The sequence below is a fragment of the Sus scrofa genome, chromosome 4, assembly GCF_000003025.6.
Source record: "Sus scrofa isolate TJ Tabasco breed Duroc chromosome 4, Sscrofa11.1, whole genome shotgun sequence".
Taxonomy (NCBI): domain Eukaryota; kingdom Metazoa; phylum Chordata; class Mammalia; order Artiodactyla; family Suidae; genus Sus; species Sus scrofa.
Window position 1 is genome coordinate 8,541,747 of NC_010446.5, and position 19,966 is coordinate 8,561,712.

A 19,966-nucleotide genomic window follows, 5' to 3' on the forward strand; every position below is an offset into this window, starting at 1 on the left:
CGTTGTTGGTCCTCTCTCCTTCTGTCGTTGCCCCACACGCTCTGCACGAGCGCCTCCAGCAATGTCATGGGTCAGGGTGGACAGTGGGGCCATCGATGCTCATGATGACCCTGAGTCAGGAAGAGAAGGCAGGGCGAATGAGTAATCCCGTTTCCTAAAAATTTCCATGGAAAAGAATAGAAGAAAAAAAAATGTGATGCTACAGGATGAACTCTCACCTATTTGTAACCCCTTCATTTATGTTACATCTCTGCTTCATGTCCGTGTCTGCTTGGTCTTTTGAGATGTTCGAAAGTTCTGTAGAATCTGCCTTAAACACATATCCCTGGTTTTGCTCTAATCCAGCAAAAAAGAGAGCATTGTTTACGAAACACGGTAGAAAGCCTAAAGGATGAACACGCCACTGATGGCTTTGGGGTTTTCTAGACCTTTGTTCAATGCTCTGGAAAGCTCTGTCATAGCAAATACCTCGTGACACCTCTAATATCCCAGAAGACTTATCCTGCTGCCCTTTGACCCCTCCACACTGCAAAGTCACTTTATTGACACCCTTTAAAGTTATCGAGAACTCATCTTAGGGAATTGAAAGGAAGCCTGGGCTAGCTGGTCAGTTTGGGTTACAGCTTTGGTTTCCATAGCAGAATTCTTTTAGGACGATAAGTATGAATCTGTGGTTAAAATTCTCCTCTGTCAACCACTCATTCAGCTACTGGGCACGGCCTTCTATAGGCAGACACTTCTCAAGTCCATCTGAGCCCTGTATTTTGCTACTGGAATTTTTCCAAAATAAGGAAGTGGAGGCGGTATGTTTCATATAGTGGGTCCCTCGGCGTGGTCTTCTATCCCGCGTGACAGGCATGGTAACACCATCTGTCTTGAAATAGTCTTATGATGACCTATTAAGGCATTTTGAAATCCCTGGAGTGAGTTCTTGTAAATGCAGTGCTGTATTCTTTGGAGTAGGACTTTCTAAAGGTGGACTGTGCTCCTCGGAGTTAGAGTGTCTGGTCTAAACTGGATCATACGTAAAACCGCCACAGGCCTTCCCCCTGAAAAGTCTGAAACGCCGTCATCTCTACACCACGTGGATATTCTGACACATTTCTCCTGGGGGACCCTGGGTTTTGCAGTGATGTTTTGTGTTGTATAATGACCGTTTCCCGAGTGCTTTGAAAACGGTGCGCCACACAGCAGTGAGCTTAACACGGAAGAGTTCAGAAGAGGGTCCCCGGGGGGTTCCCAGGCCTTCTCGATTCTACTTGCCCCCCTGTGATCCTCCCCTTCCTTTTTATCTGTCCTGAGTGTGTAATTGTTGCTGCTGGACAGACTCCCCCATTGTGCTACATGCATCTTAGCCCTTCCTCTCCCACGTGTGTGCATGCGTGTGCGTGTGTGTGTGTGTGTGTGTGTAAATGATTTGTGCTAAGGGAGGGCCCTCCCCCCTTTTCCACTAATGGTGATCCGTATCATCTTAATCATTATGACGAGGAAACACAGGGCGACATAATTCTGTCCTGATATCCACATGCCTCTGAAAGGGAGGACTTGATAACTGCACACACACACACACACACCCCCCATCCCATTCACACGCATAATAGCACAATGAAAAGACTTTCTTAAACGTTAAGAAAGGTGTAACAGAGGACAAAGGAAGGAGGTTTAGCACCAGGGAGGAGCTTAAAGTTGTAAGAACCAACTTTGGTGGCAGAAGGTGTGGGGAGTAGTTTTAATTCCCTTCTCTTACAAATTTGGTTTTCAGAACATTTATTGTGATGCTTTTCCTTGAGTGGAGCAGTTGGTCTGTTCAAGCCAGTTTGCATAAGAGCGGTGGCCTCCCGAGACAGCAGAGTGCAGTAGGCAGTAGGAGCCCAGAGAGCCAGGGCTGGTGGGGCTGCCCCGTTAGCCTCTGAACCGGCTCTTTGGCCCGCCCCGTCGATCCCCAGGTCCTAGTCTGCAGCCGTCTCCGCTCTCAGTTGAGCCAAAAAGCTTAGAGCAGCAGAAACACCTCCCTGGCGCAGTATTTTAATCTTTCCGCCTCTGTATTTCCCTTGTCTTTCTTCCAAAGGACCATCATTGCAAAAGCAACCCCATCTCCTACCTCCAGAAGCAGCAGAGGGTTCAGCTCACTGCACAGAGGATGGAGGTTCATACCTGTTTTCACACTGTTTCAAAAAGGGAGACTTGACTTTGAAGGATGTGGCACAGAAGTGGGGCAGCTGAAGGTGCTGTGAAGCTTGGTCTCAGCTAGAGGAACTTGTGCTAAATATAGGAAGCTTAGGAAATCACCAGAAGCGCCTCTTTGTTCATGTTCAGTGCAGTGTAGCCTATGGTTCAGAGCACGTGGTCAGGCGTCAAATCCCTACCCTTAAAACCTTGCTCTTGTATTTATTGCCAAGACTTTGGGCAAGTTATTTAAACTCTCTGTGCCTCAGTTCCTCATCTGGCAAAATAATTATTGTCACTACTCACATGGAACTACACACAAAGCATTTAGGACAGGGCTTGGCACCTCGAAAAAGGCAATAGACGAGACTTTATTGTCTTGTAGGATGGGCATTCCACGTTCCACCTAAAATGGGAGGGTTCAAATGGATTCATAATTTTTTTGGCCATGTCCATGGCCTGTGGAAGTTCCCAGACCAGGGATGGAACCTGCACCAAGGCAGTGACAATAACCTGATCCTTAACCTGCTGAGTCACCAGGGAACTCCAGTAATTTTTTAATAGTGCCGGAAAATGCACGTTTTCTCCCTTATCATCACCCCTGTGATTTTAGTCGATATTATAAAGAGGATTCATGTCCTGGTCTTGGCTGCAGCCGTGGGCCAGGGCATTATCTCCACTCCCTGGGTGCCGCCGTCAACACGTGGTCCAGACCTGCGGCATCAGGCCAGCCCAGGACCACACAGCACTCTTGTCCAAGGGGCGGTGGGGGTGGGGACTTTCACTGCCTGCCCCTCCTGCAAGCAGCTTCTTTCATTCTTTCTGGAAACGGACCAAGGGGTGGCTGCTCTATAAGTTTGCAATGCAAACTCTGGGTTGTCCTTCTCCCATCTCTTCCACCCTAGTTTAATAGCTACCTGTTGAATGAATGAGTGAATAGGCGAACCTTTCCTTATCGAATGGTTGTGGCTATTGAGGGGAGAGGCTTTCATATTTCTGCCCTCTGTCAGCCTGACCCCACCTCTCTGTGGCTGGTGCTCTGTCTTTGATTGCTTAGTGGGTCTCACCCAGTTCAATGTGACACCGCCTCAAGATTCCATATCAGCATTCTTAGGGTCATTATCCACCCACTTGGTCTCCATCCATACAGCCAACTGTATGTAGACCCCAGGTAAGAAAGACAAGACCTATCATCACGTCTTTCTCCTGAGTCACCCCGAAGTCACAAAAACCCTGCAGGAAGCAGCTGACCTCTCTGACCCCTTCCCTCTAGAAGATGACTTGAGCCTGGAGCATTCACACTTAACTGCAAGGAAAAACCAAAGTGTTACAAATGTAATATTATAATATGCGACAAATTTTCTTTCAGTCACGGAAGATCTTATTAGACGGAACGCCGAGCACAATGACTGTATCATTTTTTCCCTGGAGGAACTCTCTTTGCATCAGCAAGAAATAGAAAGACTAGAGCATATTGACAAATGGTGCCGGGATTTAAAAATTCTCTATCTTCAGAATAACTTCATTGGAAAAATTGGTGAGTCTCAAGGACCTGGCTCTCATGATTTCTTTAAGGTTCTGGATGGGAGAGTGTTGTCTCTTGGCCAGGGGGACGCCACGGAGGGAGGAGCAAAGTGGGGGGACCACCCAGAGCTGGAGGAAAAGGGGTAGAGTCAGGGTCAAGGAGCAGAGCAGAGCAGGTGTCCACCACCCCGGGGGGTTCTGGTCCTGGAGCCAGAGGTCTGCTTGAGGTTACATTTTAACTTTCCAAGGTCACACGTGAGAGTTCTCAGCAGGGCACTTGGCAATGTCTGGAGATGTATTTGGGTGTGGGTGTGGGTGTGTGTGTGTGTGTGTGAACTTACTGGCAATTAGGTACAGAGGCCAAGGACATGCTAACCATCCCATAATGCACAGGAACCCCACTCCTGCTCCCCCGAGAAAGAATTACCCAGCCCCAGATGGTAGTATTGCTGAGGCTGAGAAACTCTGGTGATACAGTTGCCTCCAGCTTAGCGGATAATTGAAAAGTGGCTCTAGGGATACAAAAAGTCTAGAATTTGCATCCGTTTTGGGTTTATTAACATTCTTTCTATTCCTTCAGATAATTATTTTTGGCATCTCCTGCTCTACCAGAAATTAGAAACTCTGGCACATTGTTCAATTAAAAAGGCTGTCATAGCAAACCACCAGCTATTGTGCACGAGGGCATCAGCGAGCTGTCCTAATTGCGCAGCGTGGAGAGTTCCCGAAATCTTCGTCTCCACAGCTGGGTCCATCACAATTCCTAATTAGTAGCATAGTATTTCAGTCCTTTTCAGAGCTGTGAGAAGGCTTAAATTTTTGCTTCCAAAGTATTCTTAAATTAAACACGCTTTTAAATCCTAATAATGGGATTTTTCTGCGCTTCTCCAGCCATAGGCGTTTAGGCACTTACTTAGCAAGTAAACTGTTTCTTAGGATTCAGACTTGCCCTTGGGCCCTGGAGGCAGAAGTTTGCAAAACAATGGCCTTTCGCTCAGCACTACTCCTCACTGGCAGTTCCAGAGGGGCTGTGGGGAAGGCTCTGCCTAGTACGGATCCAGCTATGAGCAGGGGTCTGTCTGCAGTCTGTTAAGACAGGGCCCAGGCCTCATCCCAGATGTCCTGATTCAGAGCCTGTAGGGTGTGCTCCCAGAATTTGCCTTTTTTTTTTTTTTTTTTCTTTTCGTCTTTTTAGGACCACACCCATGGCATTTGGAGGTTCCCAGGCTAGGGGTCTAATCAGAGCTGTAGCCACCAGCCTACACCAGAGCCACAGCCATGCCAGATCCGAACCGCATCTGGGACCTACACCACAGCTCACAGCAACACCGGGTCCTAAACCCACTGAGCGAGGGCAGGGATCAAACCCGCAACCTCATGGTTCCTAGTCGGATTCGTTAACCACTGAGCCACAACGGGAACTCCCAGAATCTGCTTTTTTTTTTTTTTTTTTTAATGGTTTTTATTTTTTCCATTGTGGTCGGTTTAGAGTGATTTGTAACAGCTTCCCAGGGAGCCCCAGGCCTGGATGAGGTTGAAAGCCTCAGAGCTGCTTGAATCGGGGGGTGGGTTTGGTCCACTATGGGCTTGCAGGTCTGGTAACAGCAGCTGGTGAGAACTGCTTCCAGGATGGTTTGGCCTAGAAGCTGCCTCCTCTCCTGCTGCCCAAGAATCTCTCTATATTCTTACTTTTGGAGTTCTGGTTTTTCCTGACCCATTTGGCCCATTGTTCCTGAGGAGTTTACTTTAGGCAATCCTGACAAAACAAATCTTAACTTTTTTTTTCCCTACGGGTGACTCTTTTAGCATTTAGAGGGTTATTCATGTAACAAGTGGAGAAGGAAAGGTATTTTATTGTGAGATGGCAGTTTTAACAATGATAACTTTGTGTATTTTTGATATTCTGTTATAATCCTTGGCACATAGCGCTCTCCCAATCAGTGGCTATTAAATGTTCAGATATTGCCTAGAGAAACTTCTGTAGACATCTGTTTTACTTAGAATAATTGCTGAGAGAAACATTAGTAATTGATTCCAAAATCCTCATTTAAAAAAAAAAATGAGCAGACTGAGGCCCAGAGAGGTAAACTGTTATTTTCAGGAATTGAGTGGAAATAAATATAAGATATTTTGTAAATTTAGATGAAACCTTAATGATGATAAAGGTGATGGTTATAAATCATCATATTTGACCTTTATAATATCCCTGAAAAAAAGCGGTGCAGAGGAAGCATTATTTAACTGAGCCTGCCCCAAATGCACATTTCTTAGCAGGGTTTTCTATAGTGATGGCATCCTAAGAAGGACTTCTGTTAAAGCGTCGTGTACAGAGTTAGTACCAAGCTCTAGGGTCACGTTTCCTGGCTCTACTATTCAATATTGAGCAAATGGATTAGTTCTTGGAATTGTCGTTGCTGTAAGGGAGCGATGGCTTTTACCTCATAGGGTTGTTATGAAGATTAAATGAGATAACATGCAAAATGCTGAGGAAATTGCCTGGTGTGTAGGAAGCATTCAGCAGTGTAAGCCATGGAATTATTATCTGTTCTTTTTTTTTTTTTTTTTGTCTTTTTGCTATTTCTTGGGCCACTCCCGCGGCATATGGAGGTTCCCAGGCTAGGGGTCGAATTGGAGCTGTAGCCACCGGCCTACACCAGAGCCACAGCAATGCGGGATCTGAGCCGCATCTGCAACCTACACCACAGCTCACGGCAGCGCCGGATCGTTAACCCACTGAGCAAGGGCAGGGACCGAACCCGCAACCTCATGGTTCCTAGTCAGATTCGTTAACCACTGCGCCACCACGGGAACTCCTATTATCTGTTCTTAAAAGGCCCCACCCTACGGCAATTTCTTGACTTATTTATGCTTATTGTTTCACCTATGCAAGCTTTCGTATTTATTAAAAACTATCATCCTGTATCAAGATAATTTTGGCTTCAAGGAAAGGAAAACGCAACTCAAGATGGCTTAGCAGTGAGGAAATTTAACGTCTATCCCGACTATGAGTCTAGAGATAGGCTAGACTCCGGGGCTGGCTAATTCCTTCTCTCTGCTCCACCAGTCGCACGCAGTGGGCTGCATCCTGCAGCTGGTTCCTCATGGTTGCAAGATGACTCTGAGGGCCTGTTTCACATCCAGCAAGGAAAAGAGAAGGGAAATCCGAAGCCATGAAATCTAGCTCTTCCCTCCGCATCTGACTGGGAGTGAACGGGGGGGGGGCGGGGGGGGGTGCATGAGCCCTCCTGCATCTCACGGTTGCCAGGACACTGCCACCGGCTGGTCGACTTAAGCCTGGGCATCCTGGGCATCGCTAGCAGGGGACATGGGGTTGCCACACACTGGACTGGCTTGGCTAAGCTTCACCCACTGGAGTTGGGGCTGTGTCAAGGCATGAGCAGAACTGGGTTCCATTGCAAAAGATGGAGGGAGAAACAGATGCTACACAGGCAAGCAGACAGATTTGAAAAAGCCACGTTGTTTTGACAACCATAATGGTCCTTAGATTCTCTTTATCATTTTCATAAGATTACATAGAAATGTCTTTTATCTTGAAGGTTAATTACATTATTTGTGTATTTCAGAAAATGTTAGCAAACTCAAGAAACTTGAATATTTGAATTTAGCCTTAAACAACATTGAAAAAATTGAAAATTTGGAAGGTAAGAATTTTCTTCGTATGAGTTACTATTAATTAAAATTGAGATTTGAAATTAGACTTAAACTGTATTACTTAAACAATAATTTAGACTTTTCAAGTTAACATTTTCCGTAAGCCTTAGGTTTGTCAAGTCTTGCTATAAAAAGTCACATATAGCAAGATACATAAATTCAGCAGTGGAAGTCCGCCTCACCGCTTCCTAACCAAGCTGCCTTGGTATTAACGCTCCGGTGTGTAGAAGGTAGTTTTGTTACATTTTGCTTTGTACCAATGGGATCTTATTATGAATATTGTTTTCCAAATGAATTTCTTCCATGAAGTTACCCTGTCCTTCTGCGATCCGGGAAAGGTGGGGAGGGCTGTGTAATGGAATGACCGTAGACTGAGTTTTCCAACCATCGTTTTGCTGATGGACATTCGGGGGGGTTCCAGCATTTTGCTGTAATAAGCACGGCTGCAGTGAGGCTCCTTCTACATCTCATTCTGTGTGTGTGAGAACATTCTTCTAGGACAGGTACTTAGAAGTGGAATATCTGGAGTTCCCGTTGTGGTGCAGTGGAAACGAATTCAACTAGTAACCATGAGGTTGCAGCTCCTATCCCTGGCCTCGCTCAGTGGGTTAAAGATGCTGCGTTGCTGTGGCTGTGGTGTAGGCCGGCAGCTGTAGCTCCGATTAGACCCCAGCCTGTGAACTTCCATATGCCGTGGATGCAGCCCTAAAAAGCAAAACAAAAACAAAAACAAAAACAAAAAAAAACAAAAAAAGAAATGGAATTTCTGGGTTTCAATATGTATATTTTGGAAAACATTGCCAAATTGTTCTCCAAAAGGGTTGTATCACTTTCTGCTTGTATTGATGGTGAACGTGAGCACCCATTTTTCCTTCCAACTTCACTAATGCTTTTTATAAGCAATCTTTTTTTTTTTTTTTTTTTTTTTTTGTCTTTTGTCTTTGTTGTTGTTGCTATTTCTTGGGCCGCTCCCGCGGCATATGGAGGTTCCCAGGCTAGGGGTAGAATCGGAGCTGTAGCCACCAGCCTACGCCAGAGCCACAGCAACGCGGGATCCGAGCCGCGCCTGCAACCTACACCACAGCTCACGGCAACTCTGGATCATTAACCCACTGAGCAAGGGCAGGGACCAAACCCGCAACCTCATGGTTCCTAGTCGGATTCATTAACCACTGCGCCACGACGGGAACTCCCTAAGCAATCTTTTTTTAAAGTTTGGAGAACATTGTTCTCTAGTAATTTTTTTTTTTTTTTTTTTTTTTTTTTGTCCATACTTGCAGCATCCAGAAGTACCCGGGCCAGGGATTGACCGTAGCCATAGCAGTGACAGTGCTGGAATGCTGGCTCCTTAACCCACTAGGCCACCAGGGAACTCCATGTTTATATTTTTCTTTCTTCCTCTTTTTTTTTTTTTTTTAAATGGCCACACCTGTGGCATATGGAAGTTCCCAGGCTAGGGGTCGAATCAGAGCTGCAGCTGACACCTATGCTACGGTCCTGGCAACATGATCTGAGCCACATCTGCGACCTGTGCCACAGCTTGCAACAACGCCAGAGCCTTAACCCACTGAGCAAGGCCAGGGATCAAACCTGCATCCTCACAGAGACATTGGGTAATTAACTGTTGAGCCAAAACAAGAAGTCCATTATTTTTTCTTAGTGAGTTACTACTTCATATCTTTTGGCCATTTTTCTACTGATTTTTCCTCATGTGCTCTTATACATCCAGACACTTTATATATTTATATATGTTTTAAACATTTTTCTCTTGCGTCTGCTACTTTTGTTTCAATCATGAAGCTGATATCAGTCAGAAGTCTTATTTCTGAAATTAATATACTCAATGAATCAATCTTTATTAATATTTTATGGTTTCTGAATACAAGTATAATCCATGTAGGTTCTAACTTGAATAGTTTTGTTTTTTACATTTAATATTTCTAATGGACTTCAAATTGATCATGTAAATACTTCTGAATTGGAATGTTTGGACCATTTAATATTTTAAAAATTGAGGTATAATTTATATAGGATAACAATGACCATTTTAAAACACACAATTCAATGCATTTTAGTATATTTGCAAACTTGTGCATCCATCTTCACTATCCAGGTCCAGGTATTTTCATCACCCGAGAAGAAAGCCCCATATGCAATAGCATTCGCTCTCCTTTCACCTCTTATCCAAGCCCCTAACAACCACTAATCTACCCAGATTTTCCCCTTCTGAACATATAACATAAGCGGGATCAAACAATTCATGGTCTTTTGTGTCTGACTTCTTAGCCTTGTGTTTTCAGGGTTCATCCACGTTGCAGGATGCATCAGTACTTAATCATTTTTTGGGGCTGAATAATATTCCATTGTATGGGTACACCTCATTTTGTTCATCCTTTCATTGGCTTGGATATTTGTGTTGTTTCCACTTTTTGGTTATTATGAACCAAAGTGCTATGAACATGCGTGCACAAAGTTTTTATAAAAGCATGTTTTCTGTTAACTGAGTAGCATTAGGAACGGCATTGCTGGGTTGGATGGTAAGTCTCTGTTTAACATTTTCAGGAAGGGCCACACTGTCTCCGAAGCACTGACACCATTTTACAGCCCCACGAACAATGGGTGTGGGCTCCCGTCTCTCCACATCCTCACCAGCACTTCTTATTTTCTGTTTTTATTTATTCGTGTTTATAGTAGCCGTCCTAGTGCATGTGGTGTCTCATGGTGGTTCTGATTTGCATCCATCTAATGGCCAATGAGTTTGGGCATTTGTGTGTGTGTGCGCGTGCGTGCGTGTGTGCCCTTACAGGCCATTTGTATACCTTCTTTGGAGAAATCCTTATTCCAAATCTTTGCCCATTTTCTAATTAGGTTTTCATTTGACTGTTGAATTTTATATTCTTAATGCTAGAATCTGATCAGATAAATGATTTGTAGATATATTCTTGCATTTGTGGGTTTTCTTAGCTTCCTTGTTGATATCCTTTGCAGCACAATCATTTGCTTTTCTTAAATCGCTTTATTGAGATGTAATTGATATATGAAACCTGCACATATTTAATGTATATAATTTGTTGAGTTTGGACACACGCACATATGCGTGAAACCATCACCACACATCAAGGTGACAGGCATATCCATCACTTGTCTTCTCTGATCTCCCCTAAAAGTTCTTTTCGCTGCTTATACTGGATTAACTGTCCATGTCTCCTGACCTGTGTTCCTTCTTTAAACCTTCTTTTCTTATTCTACATTCTGGGAGGTTCCCTTTTTACTTCGCAGGCTTCTAGTTTGTGCTGTTTCTGTTTTTTTTTTTTTTTCTTTTTTTTCTTTCCTAAATGTCTAGTAACACTTGGTGTCTGTTCATAACCACAAAGAATTTGGTTGATTAGGTGGCTGTGTGGGCTTATCCTGCAGTTGTGATGTTGTGTTTCCACATCCGGCCTCCTGCCTGGCTGGCAGGGGCACTGTGGGCTCTGTGCGAGTGGGCAGAGGCGTGGAGCAGAGCCAGACAAACCGCTTCCATCTGCCAACAGCTAAAATTAGCAGGGCATTGTTAGGTTATGTTGGCTTTTAGCCCATTTGTCTCCGAGTGTAGACATTGGTATTTCACTGGCCATCAAGGTTATATATCAACAAAGACATAAGTATTCATCATACATTTTTAATGGTCATCTTCAAAACCTAAAACGTCATCTCTGGAAAAGCCTCCAAACCACCATCATCTGGGGTTGAGATGGTTCTTTTCAGCACTGACATTTTTCTGCGTTAGGAATGGAGTCTTCATGCTCTCTCAGCTACCACTCTCCAGCTCAGTTACCATGTTTTTTTGTGAACAAATGAAATAAACGTTTCTCTATATCTATGTCTCATAGTAGTTAAATGTCAATCTGTAGTAGAGAAAGAACTGAAACTCTTACTCTCAGGTATCTTGTTCAGGGCTTGTTATTTTCATTAAGAAGGTATTTGATGTGGTATGTATACAAAATGGAATACTACTCGGCCATGAAAAAGAATGAGATAATGCCATTTGCAGCAACATGGATGCAAATGGAGATGACCGCACTAAGTGAGAAAGAGAAAGAGAAATAGCATATGATATCACTTATATGTGGAATCTAAAATATAGCACAAATGAACCTGTCTACAGAACAGAAACAGACTCACAAACACAGAGAACAAACTTGTGCTTGCCAAGGGGGAGGGGGAGGGAGTGGGATGGACAAGGAGTTTGGGGTTAGTAGATGCAAACTATTACATTTAGAATGGATGGGCAATGAGGTCCTACTGTATAACTCAGGTAAGTAGATCCAATCTCCTGGGATAGACCATGATGAAAAATAATAGATTGTTTAAAATTATTTAAAGAAAGAAAGTATTTGAAAGGATGTGTTGGGTTTTTTTGCAGTGTGTGTGTTGGCCATGGACCACTAGAGGGCAGCATCATCACCCTTGTGTCTTGGAGGTTTGGGAACTTGGTCCGCAGTCCCCCCCAGAGCTTTTGCCTGAACGTTTCTTCCTTGTGGTGCTCTGCCGTCCAGGTCTAACCTGGATGCGCTGGGCTCAGGGTTGTTTGAGGATGTGTTTGGGCAGTAGGGAGGGATGGGTGTTTTATCTCTTAGCAAACATGCACTTTTTGTTTAGTTTTAAATGTTTTCGGTAGAGAAGAGGAAGTTGGACATCCACACCCAGCTCATCCACTTGAGTGAATCGTAGTATAAATTTTTAAAAAAAATGTATTAAAGAATACTCGATATACAATGTTTTGTCAATTTCTGCCGTACAGCAAGGTGACCCGGTCATTCATACACACACACACATTTTTTCTTCTCATATTAAAAAAAGAACACAATAATGCCATTTGCAGTAACATGGATGCAACTAGAAATTCTCATACTGAATGAAGTCAGAAAGAGAAAGACAAATACTATAGCATATCAGTATAATTTTAAATGTAAGTTGGATTTTTGTTTGTTTGCTTTGCTGGATGGCAAAGCATAACTGTATCCTTTCGTCTTTTTTTTCTTTTCCTTTTCTAGGGCCACTTCCCACGGCATATGGAGGTTCCCAGGCTAGGGGTCGAATCGGAGCTGTAGACCCCAGCCTATGCCAAAGCCACAGCAACGCGGGATCCGAGCTGTGTCTGCGACCTACACCACAGCTCACGGCAACGCCGGATCGTTAACCCACTGAGCAAGGGCAGGGATCGAACCTGCAACCTCATGGTTCCAAGTCGGATTCCTTAACCACTGAACCACAACGGGAACTCCTGTATCCTTTCTTCTTTTTTTCCTTGCTGTGTATTCGCCAGGACTGAATAAATAAATTAAGTGCCTATTTTTTTCTGTCCCCCCCTCCTCTCCCACCCTACACTGGAAGGAGGGATGGGGTTACTGTGAGTGTAAACTCTGCCCCTTGGGAACCGATGTGTTTGTTTCAGTGACCTTCAGACGCTCATGGGCCCTTGAGCTGGATCTTCACAGAGCAGTGGATGGAGGGTGGGGTACCCTGACTCCCAGCAGGAGGCTTTCTCAACCTTGGCTTGTTCAGTAAGAATTGTTCTTTTGAGTGGCAGACGTGGTTTAATTTCTTTTATGTAGGCCTGGTAGAAGAAAAATTAAGATTTGTCACTTTGAAAACTGTAATGAACATTTGGAGGGCCCTGCATCTACAAAATTACAGCAAAATCCAAAAATTGTATGAATTCTTGAGTTTGTTGGAGCCTTTCAAATGTCAGTCTTTTCTTATGTGGAAGAAAAACATGATTAAAATATCCCTCAGAGTGTCCCAAGTAAACTTAATACCCATGAACCTGTATCTTATTAAGTCAGACTACCCCACATACACCTTTCACATTTCATAAAATCTAACAGTTTTTTTTTTTTTTTTTGCCAATGTAAAACAAACATACAGGCACAGAGATATAAACTCATTTATATTTACATGTTTAGTTTCACATGCATTCTTTTTTTAGGGCCACACCCATGGCATATGGAAGTTCCCGGGCTAGGGGTCAAATCGGAGCTGCAGCTGCTGGCCTACACCACAGCCACAGCAGCATGGAATCTGAGCCTCATCTGTGACCCATGCTTGTACTGTTAACCTACTGAACAAGGCCAGGGATGGAACCTGTATCCTCATGGACACTGTATTGGGTTCTTAACCCGCTGAGCCTCAAGGAGAACTCCTGTCCATCTTTCTTTCCTTCCTTCCTTCTTTCCTATGTTCTTAAAATAGGGAGATGGTTTAGGAAATACGCTGTATTGCGCACAAAAGGTGATAAGAACCTGAACTGGAAGGTTGGTAATAGGGTTATAGTGGACTGGACGTTCGTGAGAAGAATTTAGGGGTTAAGATCTTCAGGCCTTGATAACTGATGATGTTAATTTCCTAGCGAACCCCGACTTGACTCTTGGAACCCCGACTTGACTCACTTCTGATACCAAAACAGTGATGCCATTGGTGGGGTTTAGATGTAAAGAAGGCATAAAATCTGTCTTGAGGAGTGGAGAGTGAGAGAATTCCCTGGACATGTTGAGTGTGATGTGTCTTGCGGGTATTTAGAAACAGGTGTATGATATTCAGTCGGACGGTCAGCTGTGGGGTGGTTGTTTGGGAGTCACCGGAATCTGGGGTTAGGTACACCAGTAAACATGACCGTTGTCATCCAGACCATGGGGAGAGGGGACATCGGGTCAAGGGTGGAAGTTGGTTACATCACCATCGATGGAGTGGAAAAGTCTGCGGAAGATCCAGAGAGTGGACCACAGGATGAAGGAGGAAAAGGAAAGTGCGGCCTCGCTGTTTCAAGACCGTTGAGAGATTTAAGACGTCCACGGTCCGTCCCACCATGTGTAGCAGACTCTTGTAGTGACATAAGGTTGACGAGGATCTGTTAAACTTGTCAACTGGAAGGTCCTGGCTCACCTTTATAGAAGCCACTCTAGAGAATAGCAATATGTTGGGGATGGAAGCCAGGAAGGATGGGTTGAGCGAATGAGGATTGGGGAAGAGGAACCAGTGCATGTGGCTTACGATGTCTCTGTGGGCATCGCCTGCTTCTGGGTTCTGCCTCCTTCTCTGGATTCACTTCTTGGTGCCTTTGCATGGTATCGTTTCTTTTTCTGGAATTCCCATCTTTTTCTCCTTTCTCTACATTAGACATAGCTTGAGGTGAAGTACCATGGATGTTTTTAAAAATCATTTTATCCCAGACTCAGTAACTTGTACACAGCAGGTACCTCCCAGATGGATGGAAGGATGGATATAGGGTAGGAACCCATATCTCGAAGCACTAAGGTAGAACTAGCTACTTTGGAAGAGACTGGCTTTGGATGTGACTGGATGGGAGGAAACAGGCCATTTAGATGACAAGCCAGGCGCTGGAGTCAAGTAAGGAGAAGAAAACACCATCATTCAGTGAGGCTGGTTCTGTCGCACAGCCTTCAGCGATGAGAAGACTTATGCCGTGAGCGACACCGTTGTGGAGCTATGAGCCAGTCTGGATCAAGTTCATGTTGATAAAGTTAATGTAAGCCATCAGGAACCAAGGTGTATCCTAAGTTGCATAGCGACAGAGCAGTGACAGAAAAGCAGGGTAAAATCAGGAAGCCTGTGGCAGGGGTGGCGTGTGTAGCAGTTTGAAGAAATGAGCTCAGAACAGGGTGGAGGTGGGTTGTCAGCTGGAGACGGACCTCTAGATATGGAAGCCCACGCAGTCTGCCATGTTCATCCAGCACGTGCGAGCCTCATAAGAAGGCTGGGGAGTCAGCCTTATGAGGACCTGTCCCACAGGGCTCCTGTACGAACCAGGTCTGGCTTCCCTAGCTCACAGTGAGAAAGGGCAAACGCGCTGCTCATGGAACAGTACGCGTCCTTCTTTCCCTGTAGACACATTTGCTAAGAAGCCACACGACAAGCAGCAGGGTGTTCATTGGGCTATTTCTAATCCTAGCTGGTGGTTATTGAAGTTCCCCAAGTGGCAGGCTTTGTGCTACGTACTTTACACGAGTCATCTTTTATTGTCTTTACAGCTACCTCTGAATCGGGTACCAATACTGTCATAATTCTACAGAGACCTTGTAACTCCAAGGTCACATAGCAAAGATGTGACAGATCTAGGACTCAGGTCTAATTCTAAAGTCTGTCCTAACTACCAAGTACCCATGGACTGCAAGTGAGGGGAATTAATTCCACTTTGAATTTGATTCACATTTCTGTAGCATCTGGCTATCTCTGTAAGTTGGATGGGTCACATTTACCACAAACTCTGCCCAATGACTCTTCCTTTTTTCTGTCAAACCTCTGAGGACCAAATTCTTATTCTTTACCTTTGTCGATAGCTTCAGTTCCGTTCTTGGTCATCTTGGAGCCATCTGTCTCTTTAGAGTGACTTTGAAAATATTAAATCTGTTTTAAAAATTTTATTAGGGTATAGTTGATTTATAGTGTTGTGCCAATTTCTGCTGTACAGGAAAGTGACTCAGCCATATATATATATAATATATATATTATATATATGAGGATATATATGACTATAAAGTGACTCAGCCATATATATATGCATATATATAGCCACATGTATATATATGTGTGTGTGTGTGTGTACATCCTGCCATCCCCCTTTGAGGTGAGATGTGTCCTAACTACTGTCACACACACACACACACACACACATTCTTTTTCTTATATTATTTCCCATCATGGTCTATCCCAGGAGTTGGGTATAGTTCCCTGCGCTGTACAGCAGGACCTCATTGCTTATCCATTCTAGATGTAATAGTTTGCATCTACTAACCCCAAACTCCCAGTCCCTGCCCCTCTCTCTCCCTCCCCTTGGCAACCACGAATCTTCTCTACGTCCGTGAGTCTGTTTCTGACCTGTAGGTAGGTTCATTTGTGCCATATTTTAGATTCCACATGGCAGGGACATCATGTGGTATTTGTCTTTCTCTGCCTGGCTTACTTCTCTTAGGGTGTCATCGGCTCAGGCTGCATCCGTGTTGCTGCTGTGCAAATGTGAATTCTGACGTGCTTGTTTTATGAAATGCCTTTCCTCTGGGGGAACCTCCCCGCCATCCCCTTCTGCGGTGAGATGTGTCCTGTTTACCGTACCTGGTACAATCCTCAGGACAACCCATGCCAGCGCGCTCTCTAGAGGGAGCCTTGTTCTGCCGCAGCGAGCACCCCACAGCAGCCTACACCTGGCCTTCTTCATGCCAGATCATGACCAAAGCCAAATGACAGCCCAGAGCCTGTGGCTGTGGGCAGGAAAGTGATTTTCTCTGGCCAGAGGGACTAAGGGGTTCCGAGTAACGGAAGACCCAGATAGAAAAATGAGTCAAGACTAAGCCTTCTGTAAATTTCTGGGAAAAAAAAAAAAAAGAACACTTCTTGGTAAGCAATGCACTTAACAGACTTAAAATATTAGAACTATTATTTCTATGGCATTTTTATTTTTAATTTTTATAAAAGCATTTACAATATTTACAATAAAGATGGGCAGTATCATGCCAGGATCTGCTGTAGGCAAAGTGACTCCGTGATACATACATAGACATTCTTGTTCTCATATCCTCGCCCATCATCATGCCCTCTCCCAAGAGATCAGACCCAGTGCCCTGGGCTGTACCGCGGCTCTTATTTCTATTAGGTGCCGTTACATGCATTTGACACCCTGTGTGTTTTTCTGACGTCGTTTTCATGGCTCTCAACAGGGTGTGAAGGGCTGACAAAGCTTGACCTGACGGTCAATTTCATCGGCGAGCTGAGCAGCGTGAAAACCCTCCAACACAACATCCACCTGAAGGAGCTCTTCCTCATGGGAAACCCCTGTGCCGACTTCGACGGCTACAGGGACTTCGTGGTGGCCACGCTTCAGCAACTGAAGGTACACTCTTTTCAGTGGCACAGAATTCTCGGAAAAAGGAACCCAAGCAGCGACAGTAATTCCTGATGATGGGCAGCACTTCAGAGAACGTGTTGTTTTAGAGAATAGAATATTCCAAACATTCTTTAGCTTACTCAACCTTTAAAATTGTTTTAATAGTTTTAATAAGCCTTGAAAAATAAATTGCATTCTTTTCGCCTTTCTCCTTCAGAACCCAGAGAGCTTGATTGAACTGTTTCTTGATGAGTTTAGGTCACTGTTAGCAAGAGTGTTCACTATTACTAAGAGCAAACCAGAAGCTGAGGGGTTTTGAGGGGGCTCCAGCTAGTTACCTTTGTTTGTCATCATCGGAAACCACTGTGCTTTTAAAATAATTTTTTGTATTACTTTCTGTGCGCTCACTCGCTATATTAATGATTCTCAAACTCTGGTATGCTTTGGGGTTCTTAGATGGGGTTCGCTTTTTTTTTTTTTTCCTAGGCATATGGAAGCTCCCAGGCTAGGGGTCGGATTGGAGCTGTGGCTGCCGGCGTACACCACGGCCACAGCAACACCAAATCCAAGCCACGTCTTTGACCTACACCACAGCTCATGGCAACGCTGGATCCTTAACCCACTGAGTGAGGCCAGGGATCGAACCCATGTCCTCATGTCGGGTCTGTTACCACTGAGCCACCACGGGAACTCCCCTGAGAGTTTCTGATTCACTGAATGAGATGGGCACCCGGGAGTCTGCATCTCTAAGACTCTCTCAGGTGGCACTGATGCTGCTGGTCCAGGGGCCTCATGTGAGAACCACTACTCTCTGTGTTAATCTCTCACCTCCGATCTCCCGTATCTGATGTTCTCGGAATTGGAAAACCACACATGGTTTCTAGAGAAATCATATCTACACCTGAGAGTATTTAAATAGTAACGTTACTATTCATGTAATTTTCCAAGCGTCCCTGACCTGCATGTATTGGTTTGAACCTTGGGGAACTTCCAGGTGAAATCTGAAACCAGCGCCATACATGGAGGGCAAGGAGAGACCACAGAAAGAGGCACCCGCTCGGGATTGGCAGGTGCAGGTTTACAAAGCAATGGAACTTTCTTGCAAAGCTACTCGAAGAGACGAGTAGATCTCTGCATCCATCTGCAGGATCGTAAGAGTTTATAGAGGGCACATCCGCCAGCCAGAGGGTCTTGACCAAACCTCACTCTCTCAAGGCCGCGCCCTTGGAATGGCTCCTGGTGTGGGAACAGTGGGCAGAAGGCATGTCCCAAGGATGGGGTGGCGAGGAGTCCTGATTGCCCAGGTCCAGCTTGGAGGCCACCCAGCGGTCACATCCTCCCCACGACCTCCTCCAGCAGCACAAGCAGCATTTCACTTCTGCCAAGAGAGTGCGTGGAGGCCCTGGCTTTCTAACAGCCGTTTGCCTCTGTCCTCAGAGGACATTTGTTTTTAGACCGCTGTGTTCTGTGTAGTCATAATTGCTGGATTAATAGAACACATCTCTCCTACTGGAAAATTTCTTCAATTAAGAGAAGGAGCGACTCAGGTAATTGAATCTAGAGTATATATTTAGAACGAGTGATAAGTTAGCTCAAACATAACCCAGGCTGATCATCGCTGTACAATGACTTCCTGAAAAATGAACTGATGAGAAGCAGACTTTCAGAGAAATGGCTGCTGTGAGCCACCTGCCCGGAAGGGTGTGGGGGCATCACAGCTGGGCCCCTGGTCAGTGCTGCGGTGCTCAGGCTAGCGGTATGTGAGGGCCACCAGACAGGTGCCTGAAACACGGGCCAGGGTTGGTCCAGCTGCTTTGGGCCCCACATCTGGGATCTTCCCTGACCCTCGAAGGGAGGTGACAGGCGCATTCCAGACGAAGAAGCCAGGCCTTGCAAAGTGGCTGCTCCTTGTTTATGGGACACGCCTGGCAGGTGGCCGAGATGGGACCTGAGCCCAAAACCTCCCATTCATACACTAACCACACTCACTGCTTCTCTCTGGGTTCATGTCCAGGCTTCAGATCACGTCTTGCTTTTCAGAAGGACAGTTCGGATTCAGCTGCTATACTAGGCAACAGCTTCTCTTTGAAAAACATTATCCAAAGATGTGTTTCCTAGTATTTAAAAATAGTTTGATAATCTGTAAATCTTAATTATCATTTCACTGAGAGTTTGTGATCTACTTCAAAGGGGGCTGCCATAACAAAGTCCCACGAAAGGGGTGGCCTCGGGAATTTATCTCATTGTTCTGGAGGCTAGAAGTTCTAGATCAAGGTGCCGATTGGCTCCTTCTGAGAGCTGTGGGGGAGACTCTGTTTCAGGCCTTTCTCCCGGCTTCTGATGGTTGCTGGCAACCTTTGCTGTTCCTTAGCTTACAGACCATCACTTCCACGTCTGCCTTCATCCTCCCGTGGTGTTCTCCTTGTGTCTCTGTTTCTGCACAGGGTGCTCTTTTTATAAGGATACCAGGGAGTTCCCTTTGTGGCACAGCAGAACGAACCCAACTAGTATCCATGAGGATGTGGGTTCGATCCCTGGCCTTGATCAGTGCGGTGGGTTAAGAATCCAGCGTTGCGGAGTTCCCGTCGTGGTGCAGTGGTTAACGAATCCGACTAGGAACCATGAGGTTGCGGGTTCGGTCCCTGCCCTTGCTCAGTGGGTTAACGATCTGGCGTTGCCGTGAGCTGTGGTGTAGGTTGCAGACGCGGCTCGGATCCCGCGTTG

At 45.1% G+C, this 19,966-nt stretch overlaps 1 protein-coding gene across 3 annotated transcripts in view; it reads left to right on the plus strand.

Annotated features, from left to right (window-relative positions):
• Window positions 1-19,966, plus strand: part of LRRC6 (leucine rich repeat containing 6) — a 74,293-nt gene that overhangs the window by 10,135 nt on the left and 44,192 nt on the right. For 2 of the 3 annotated variants that reach the window (XM_005662841.3, NM_001243334.1), the window contains 3 exon segments: window positions 3,536-3,703; window positions 7,275-7,352; window positions 17,076-17,248. In XM_005662841.3, coding sequence (XP_005662898.1) covers window positions 3,536-3,703; window positions 7,275-7,352; window positions 17,076-17,248 — 419 coding nt within the window. 3 annotated transcript variants of the gene reach the window in all.